This window comes from Drosophila hydei, unplaced genomic scaffold, assembly GCF_003285905.1.
Source record: "Drosophila hydei strain 15085-1641.00,03,60 unplaced genomic scaffold, DhydRS2 tig00008121-arrow-pilon, whole genome shotgun sequence".
Taxonomy (NCBI): Eukaryota; Metazoa; Arthropoda; class Insecta; order Diptera; family Drosophilidae; genus Drosophila; species Drosophila hydei.
This window is the reverse complement of record NW_022045832.1, coordinates 725,644-734,947: the sequence shown is the minus strand read 5'-3', so window position 1 is coordinate 734,947 and position 9,304 is coordinate 725,644. Positions and strand designations below refer to the sequence as shown.

Sequence of the window (9,304 nt, the reverse complement as noted above, 5' to 3'; positions counted from 1 at the left end):
GACTGCTGCGATGGCAACACATTGTTCTAAATATCACGCACGCAATTTTCAATTGAAGCGTGAACTTTCCTTTGCGTCAGTGAGCAATTCTCGCAGCTTCAAGCTGTTGATAGAGATATAAGCTTATAAACGTCTGGCCTGGCCAGCAGGCTGGCAGCAGGTAATGCGGGGGATTGCATCAGTTAAGGCGTCGACGCAGCGAGCCAAATAAATGACATCAGTGGATTATCGCCAGCATCAGGACAAACACAAACATGCGCCATTTCCTTCTGCCTTCTGCAATATATGTACAAAATTGAAAATACAAAAAAAAAAAAAGCCAGCAACAACAACAACAAAGCATAATATACAGATAAACGCACATACATGGAGGGTGCGTGCGTGTGAGTGCGTGAGAGGCAGCAAAACAAAAGCATGAAATATCACAGGGAGCAGCTCGCCAAAGTGTCGGGTGTGGGGTGGGAGGAGCGACACGTAAATATGCGTTATCCTTGGGCTGACCTTGGCTGGGAGCGAGCCCAGTCCCAGTGAATTTGCCTCGACATTTTTTCCGCACTTTGTGTTGAATAACTTCACGCACACTCGCACACACACTCGTATACAGACTTAGGCAGGGGAAGCGATTGTTCATGAGTGCAAGTACAAATTACAGGCTCATTCAGCTTGCCAAACGACAGCTGGAGTAGCGGCCAGAGAGACCACCCGCTGTTGCACTGGCATCCCATGGTAATCACGTCAATGTCCTGGTCCGATGCCAGCAGCATCAAGAACAACGACAACAACGGAAGCAAAGGGCAGCCACAGCTTTAACAGTGACATTGACACTGCTACTCCCAATTGCCGCAGAGCTTGCCGCTTTGATGCCAAATTGCATGTCTTAGCTTAAATGCTTTAATAAATCCGGACCAGCTCAAAAACAGCAGAAAGCCAGATAAATAAATAAAGGAAATCACACACACACGCACGCAAACAGTGAAATAGCTTTTGCAATTCGCTGCAAATTAAATTCAATTAAATAAATTAAAGTGCATTCTATGAAAGCGATGTTGCAGTGTAATAAAAATAAATTAAGTCACTTTTATATGTCACAGGTATATGAAGAGCCCGAGCGACAGCGGGGCGGCATCCGCCAGGATTAAAAGCCAAGGCAAGGGCCTGGGATGGAGGCGACTGTCAATGGAGAACTTTTCCCCTTTACAATTTCGCAGACAGTCAATCCAGCCAGCGCAGTAAAATCAAAGCAAAAGTTAAAACAATGGGAATTGAAAGTTAAGAGGACTGGTGAAAAAAGGGTAAATATTTTTTCTTTTTTATTTATTTTTAGCTAAATGAGGTACCGAGGACGCATTAATAGAAAGTGCCCATGTTGAAAAGTTTACCACTCAATAAAAAAGTTCATTTGCTATCGGGCTAAAGTTGTGCGGATCTGTGGATGAAATTGGTTGCCTCAGCTAACCAACTTGACTAATGACAACTGACAAATGACAGTCGACAACTGAGAACTGACACAACTGTGCCACATAGCAAAGCCAATGCTCATACGCTGCTAAGCCCATGTAGGCCAGACCACTTTGACGGCGTCAATATTACAGAAAATAAACTCAAATAGAATTCGCACAATTCAAATGCGAATATTTGCTGAAGAGCAATTAATTTGAAAAGTTTGCATATTACAAAAATAATTGCGATAGCAATACTGTGTCGTTTTCTTCATACTTGCTGAACGGGTACACCAAAAATATATTTAAAATGTATATCCACGCAGAAAGGTTAGGGAGTTCGATTTGCATGTTAAATGCTTTTAAAATAAAATCATTTCATTAACAGTTTTCCGCACATTTTATGCTCCTCTGTCTACTTTTATAATCCCTTTGAATGCTTTGAAAATCCGCACTGCATTGACAATATAAAAACGACAAAATTATCAATTCAAAGCATATTTAATTCACTGAAATGCCAGTCAAACTGCACTGAATTCAATCGAATTAAAATAGTAAAAAATTAATTTAGCGCAAATATTTATTGTGAATTCAATTGAAACCAATATAACAACAACAAACTGAATTCTGATTCCTTTTATTCATAATTTTTCATCAGAGTGGTTAATTAAAGGCAATTTTTATCAATATTAATGCTCTTCTGAAAGGGGACAAGGTACTATAAGTGGAATTACAGTTTATTCAATAACTCGAAGCTTATCTTTTTCAACTTCAATAAGTAGATATTAAAGCTTCATATTTATATTTTTAAGCCAAAGTTTGACCTCATTCTCGAAGCAAGACCACAAAAAATATGTAATTTCTATTATCGAAGAACGTTTTAAATAAGAAAACTTAAACATGTCCCTCAGCCTTGAGTTTAATGCCAGTTTAAAAAAGAGTTTAATTAGGCCCCAGTGTAGCTAAACCGAAACTTGGACAGCCAACGTCTTAAGGCTACCAGCTAGGATAACATCTTGTGAATTTTAAGTGAGAGCCAACCCAAACTGGCTGTTGCAACAAGAAGCAAGCGTTTAATGAAACGAGTAGCTCGCTTCAGTGTGCCCGCTAGTCATAAGCTTTTTATATTCATTTATTTATGAGATAAACTTTTGATTTGTTATAGCTGAAGAGGTTGTGGCCGAGGCACGCTCACTCCCGAAAGCCAAAGATTTTATTACGCAAATAGTATTTGGCAGCAGGAACAGTCCAAGCCAAGTCGCTGCCCCCTGCAGCCTCACAGACCAATAAGCTGAATATAAAATGCGATGTTTGCTTGTGGCCAACGATAGCTTCCTTTTCTTTTATTTTCAGTTTTGGCATATTTCTCATTGCCACATCTTTAGAAACGGAACGCCTCAGTTAACAAACTTAAAAAAGAGCATAAGGAATTGTTCTGTGAGTGCTCCCTGAGACTGCTGCATACTCTTCCAGGTGATAATATATTCAGTAATATATAAAAAGTTAATGTAGTCTGCATAGTAATTCAATCTTGACTAACAGTAACATAAACAATAGTAATAGTAAATATAATTATAAATTAATTATGAAGTTTATATGACACTTTCAATCTGAAGTAATGCCTACTGATATAATTTCTGGTCTTTAAGTTTGAGTAGGCAAAGTTACAAATTCTATAAACATTGAAAGCCCTGTCCACTGGTTCTTATGATACTTTTCAAGCAGTTCATTTTGTATGTTAAGAAATACTTTCTTAAGTACTTCCCTATATGTCACATACTTAATAACAGAAGTAAAAGTCCCAAAAGAAAATATTATAGTAAAGTTTATTTATATTATACATTTTATTATGTTCAAATGAAAAAGGCAAAATGAATGTATTCAAATTGTTGCATTTGTGGTCCAAGGGAAATATGTTGACTCAGCGAATCGCCATAATGCCTCAGAACTATCAAAGGAAATGTACATAAAAGAGAACTAAAGCGATGCCCAGATACTAACACAAAAGACACCTGTTTGCCTTTGTATCTAATTCAACCATCTGGAACTAAGCTTACGCACATCTAGTTGCCCTTATGACAGGGTTTACCACTGCGTAGTTATCAATAAAGGAATGCCACAACTTCAATAGTTAGAGCACTGCAAAACTACAGGCAAGGCATGCGATAGATATGTGAGGTCTCAACCTTCAAGAAAAATAATATATACCAGTTTTCAGTGGATAGTTCGTATGTTTAGTAGGTCAATATCTCAATATCGCTGATGTCTCACTGACTGAGTAGTTGGGGATGTCCGACGCTAATGGAGCTGACATACAGGCGACATTTGAACCCACATTCCCAACTGAACTTTTGCTGCAAATTAATATAAATATTAAACACGGGCTATGAGCTTTTTGTACGGGAATGGCTAATTGAAATGCAGCCAGTCGTTCATTAGTGGGCGGGGCTGACTGGGACGGCAGCCAACGTGGGTTACCCCACAGCAGTTACTAATCAATTTAAAAGTTTTCACTCACTAGCAAAAGTTTGTAGCATGCTCTTCTCTACTTTCAAGTTTGCTGAACTAAATCTTGAGCGCTAGTTTAACGTTATGTACACGACTAATGGGAAAACTGACAGAGCTAAGGAAATTTGGGTTGGGTTGCTGGCGCACTCCCTTGTGAACATGGGTAAAAAAGAGCAGAGCGTCGCAAAGAATTGGCAAAACAAACCTCAGAGTAGACAACAAGCAACGACAGCTAACAAAACACAACAGCAGAACGACAAAGCAGTTGTTCTGCATTTCCGCTTCCGGTTTTTGCTGCCGACATGGCGCGTTTGTCGTGCGTTCATAAAGTAGGTAAGCATGGCGCTTCCGTTGCTCATGACCAGTCTATGTAATAGAACACTCGGTGGCATACGGAGGTGCTGTCATTGCTAAATATGTTCATAAATTTAAAGTAAAAAGTTCTGCGCTTCAAATATTTCGCGAAAGCAATTAGTTTGGCGCCCAGGGCCGCCGAGCATCGTATTGCAATTAACGTTACGAAAACGAGCACCACAAAAACAATACAGCCCCAAATGGGCAGCATTGGCAACTTTAGATAGCTACCAAATCCGGCAGCCGCCTCCGCCCACTGGTAAACCAAACAGTTAACTGAACGCGATGAGTTATGAGCCATTGCCGCGCATTCGACGCCTGTATCCAAAACATCTGCGTCCTGCAGGACTCGGGCTAAATTTTCAGCCGCTGCTTTATTGATGTTCGGCTCGTTTTCCCGCTGCACTACGGCCTAAATCGATTCCATCGAATTTCAAACAGAATTCGCATTCACCAAATCAAGTTAATTAAGATGTTAATTTGTATACTCAAATGGGTTTAATGCAAGTGTATTTGAGTGGCAGACAGAGGTTGCCTCGGATATCCAGCCATAGCTGTATATGTCTCTTTTTGTTTAGCCTTGAAAACTTATTTCGGTAACTATAAGAGAGCTGATGGAAATGGAAATGACACATTTTAGAGCACTTGACACAGATGCTAATAGCTCGGCAGATTTGGCATATCTTTTGTCATATACATTTGACGCAGAGGTTCTTGGCTATTGCAAATGCAATCAAAATATTTTAGTATCTGCTTCCAACTTTACTTCAAGATAAAAACATATGCACTAAGGATTTTTCTATATTTAAATTAAGAATGAAAATCATATTTTATATCAAATTTTTGTTCTACCTGCCTTAAAAGATATATATATTCATATTTACGTATATTTATATTGCTGACTTTTGTCCCAAATGGTCGAAACTCAAATATGCTGAAGAAACAAAACAGAAAGACAACTTAAACTTTAGTTTTCACAGCTAATCTGAACTGAACACGAGTTGAAGTTCATTAGTTAAAGATTGAAGTTCCCTCTTGTACTAATCAATATTGACTTCTTTGCACATTTCACTTCAACAACTTTTTAGCTTCATGGCAAATGCTGCAGGTTTCCTCATGCGTTAATGATGATAAGCTTCTGCGTCAAAATCTAAGTTTTTAAGCAATGAGTGTGAGTTTATGAGATTGGTGTGTTAACCAAATTATAATTACATAGATTCAAGTGAAGCTAAACGCAATTCCGCTGAGTGTTAGTCTCTTGGTGAAGTTTTTATTAAAGAACACAAATTACAAAGAAATAAAAATCAATGTCAGGAAAGACTGTGGGAAGTGCTCAATATATTCTACTTAAATGTAAAGAATATTATCGAAGATAATTTTAAATTAGAAAACTCAACCCTCAACCCTCAGGCTTAAGCGAAAGAGCAGTTTGAAAAAGAGTTTAATTGGGCCCCAGCGTAGCTGAACTTAAATTTGGTCGCCAGGATAACATCTTGTGAATTTAAAGTGGGAGCCAACCCAAACTGGCTGTTGCAACAAGAAGCAAGCGTTTAATGAAACGAGCAGCTCGCTTCAGTGTGCCCGCTAGTCATAAGCTTTTTATATTCATTTATTTATGAGATAAACTTTTGATTTGTTATAGCTGAAGAGGTTGTGGCCGAGGCACGCTCACTCCCGAAAGCCAAAGATTTTATTACGCAAATAGTATTTGGTAGCAGGAACAGCCCAAGCCAAGTCGCTGCCCCCTGCAGCCTCACAGACCAATAAACTGAATATAAAATGCGATGTTTGCTTGTGGCCAACGATAGCTTCTTTTTCTTTTATTTTCAGTTTTGTTTTATTTTCTCATTGCCACATCTTAAAAATCGTAACGCCTCAGTTAACAAGTCTAAAAAAAAATAAAAGCATACGAGACTGTTGTCTACTCTTTAACATCATAATATATATTGTCATATTGAAGAGTATAGTCTCTAGTATAGTACGCATACGCTATACTATTCGAGCTAAACTAACACTAAAATAAACAATATATTTGAGTGTATACGAAATAGGAGTTTATATGACACTGTCATCTTCAAGTAGTGCCATCTGATATGCTTTCTGATGTGTGAACTTGCAGCAATAGAAGTTTGAGTATGAAATTTATGGAAAATTAAAGCTTAGTTCATATGGCGAATCAAATGTTACTCAAGTAAAATATCCAAAAATCTTTATGGCTTGCGTGTAATAAATATTATTTCAAATTCAAATGAAAAAATCATATTCAATCAAAATCATATCAAATTAATAATGAAAAGAATTGTTATATTAAAGGTCCACTTGATATGTTGATTCAGAGAATTGCCGTAATGCCTCAGCTAAATCAAAAGAAAAGAAATATCAAGCAGAGTATTCATACCTGTTTGCTTTTTCGACTATCTGGAACTAACCTTACGCACGGTCTAGTTGCCCTCTTGACTGGGCTTATCTCTACCGTTATCAATGAAAGCAAATGCCAACGATGTGAAGGGAAATCTGCCACTTGGTATGCCAGAACTTCAATATTTTGAGCACTGTACCATTAGGTAACATGGCTGGTGATAACGCATGTTGACGGAATTAGCCACTAACCATATGATTTGTGTTATTTAAGAGCAGCATATGTGGGTGGGATGGCATATGTTTTCAGGTGAGACAAGATATTTAATATGCAGTACTGTTAGCTTCGACGAGGAGTCTGTTGACATTGATAGCACGCAGGCAGTTCGTGCTGGCAGTTGAGCACCAATCAAGTAATACGAGTTGCTAGATTGGGGAATATAATGCTTCTATTATTGTGCTTTATTCAGAAGAGACTTTTTACTTAGGGCTCTATATTACGATTTACATAAATATTTGTATAGAAAAGATTTAACAACAATCATTAAATATTTTATATTGTCAACGGAATTTCCGACATTTAAATGCCCCACTTATATTATATTGTCGTTTAACAGATATATATGGGTGTATATAGATCCATATATTTGCTGTGATCATCGTGTTTACTGCCCATCATCGTTTGGGGAGTTGCTTGGAATATGCAGCTAAGCCTTCGAACGTATTGGCTAGTAGTGAAAGGATTTGCGGGAAACCTTTAACGACATCACTTAGCCCGCTACAATTAGACGACTCTTCTTATATTGAGGATCCACGTTTCTCCCCGCCAAGGACGTACTTGTTGAAGGCGGTATTCATCTGCTCCATCAGTATGAAGGTAAGCACAGTGTGCGGGCCCAGGCGGAAGTAGTAGGGCGTGAAGCCCTTCCACAGCGAAAAGATTCCCTCGTGGCGTGCCACCCGGAGCAGAACATCTGTTGTGCCCTTATATTCTTGTTTTCCGTCGACAACCTTCATGTTTTGGATGCGAGTCTTGGCAATATCCAGCGGCATGGATGTTATCGTGGTTAGCAGGCCGCTAAGCATGCTGGCAAAGAAGTGCAATTTGATGCCTTCTTCCATTTGGAGTGGCCCCGTTCGGAAGTAGGTCTTGAATTGAGAGTAGCTAGCCAATTGGGTCATATTAACCACCATGGCGCGACCAACTGTGGGCAAACAGCCGCGCCACAACGCGGTCAATCCCTCTTCGCGCGTAATACGGGCCAGTGCATTGCCCACATTCTTATAGTTACGTCGCTCTTCCGGCGGCAAGCGTCCATCGGAGGTCATACGAATAAGAGCCACTTCTGCCGGTGTGCCAATGAACGCACCTGCTGCGCCGGCTATAATTCCCATGACCATGCTCGCTACCACGTTGGGATCGCGGCTGAAGCGAGACCGATATTCCTCATTGAGGTAAGTGTACACACCTAGGCGCCCAGTGGTGTAAGTCGCTTGCCTAAGCAACGCCGCTGAAATACCCTGGTATAGGGCAAGGGGTCCTTCACGGCTGATCACCATTTGAATGCAGTGGAAGGAATTGCGGAATTCCTTTTTTCCGCTACCCGCTCCGGAAATTTGCATTCTGTTCTTGACAAGATCCAGTGGCTGCACGCACATAGTGGCTCCCATTCCACTAGCACCTCCAATCAGATATTTCATACCCTTTGGGGGTGTCACCTTTTTGCTGGACTCTTTATCAGACATTTTGGCAGCGAATTTTCCGTTCACTTTCTGATTACACAACACAAAATGATTTGATTAAATGCACTCTGCCCTCTATTGCTATGCTCTCAATTCCAGCTTACAGTTTCCAGTTGCGTTCGTTGCTATCGCTGCACTCACCAAGCTTTTGCAATTTAGCTCCGTTCTTGTCGATGTTATTGTTGGGAATGTGCGAAAATATTTAACTTTGTGCAAATGCCTGCCTTAGCTAAATTAATAATAAATTTTGCGTACGACCAGAGCGAGCAGCTGATACTGGCGGCGGGTGGCTACATACATTCAGACACTTCCTCGTTTTATTTTTGCTTTTGCTCACAGACCGTTTTTTTCCAACCAACAGCCCACAGCCAACAGCTAACAGCTGCTTTCTCTTTGGCTCTTTGTGAATGTGAATCAATGTCACGGGCGAGTGTGTGTCGTCACAGAACGCTTCTATTTTTGGCTTCACAATTAGTTCACGTGTTGCACTATTGCCTGCCCCAAATTGCAGTTTGTTGTGCGACAGAATCTACACAAATTAAAGTGTCGCAATTGCAATGGAGAGCAAAACCACTGTACAACAATAATAAATTGCATTTTATGCCGTTGCTGCTCAGCTGATGACGTGTACAGCGACGGCGCGAGAGAAAAAAGGGTTGTCGACAGCTTGCACAGTCGACGGAAAATTGCTGGTAAATTTTGCATATAATAAAAATACTTTTTAATTATTTAAATACATTGAGTAAAACTTTTAGATACATTTTTTTATCTAACATTTGTAAACATGTCTTAAAAATTATTCTCAGGCATTGAAGGTAACACCACAAAGTGTGTGTCGAAGCAGATGACAGCCCTGCTGGTCGTTTTTGTCTCTCTGTGGCTAGCTCTTTTCAAGCACTCTT

At 39.7% G+C, this 9,304-nt stretch overlaps 1 protein-coding gene across 1 annotated transcript; it reads right to left on the bottom strand.

The window, feature by feature from the left end:
• Positions 1 to 7,096: 7,096 nt before the first annotated feature.
• On the bottom strand, positions 7,097 to 9,039 carry LOC111604264 (mitochondrial 2-oxoglutarate/malate carrier protein). The gene has a single exon (XM_023322260.2). The coding sequence runs from the start codon at positions 8,403 to 8,405 to the stop codon at positions 7,458 to 7,460; it is 948 nt and encodes a 315-aa protein (XP_023178028.1). The 5' UTR covers positions 8,406 to 9,039; the 3' UTR covers positions 7,097 to 7,457.
• Between the last annotated feature and the right edge of the window lie 265 nt (positions 9,040 to 9,304).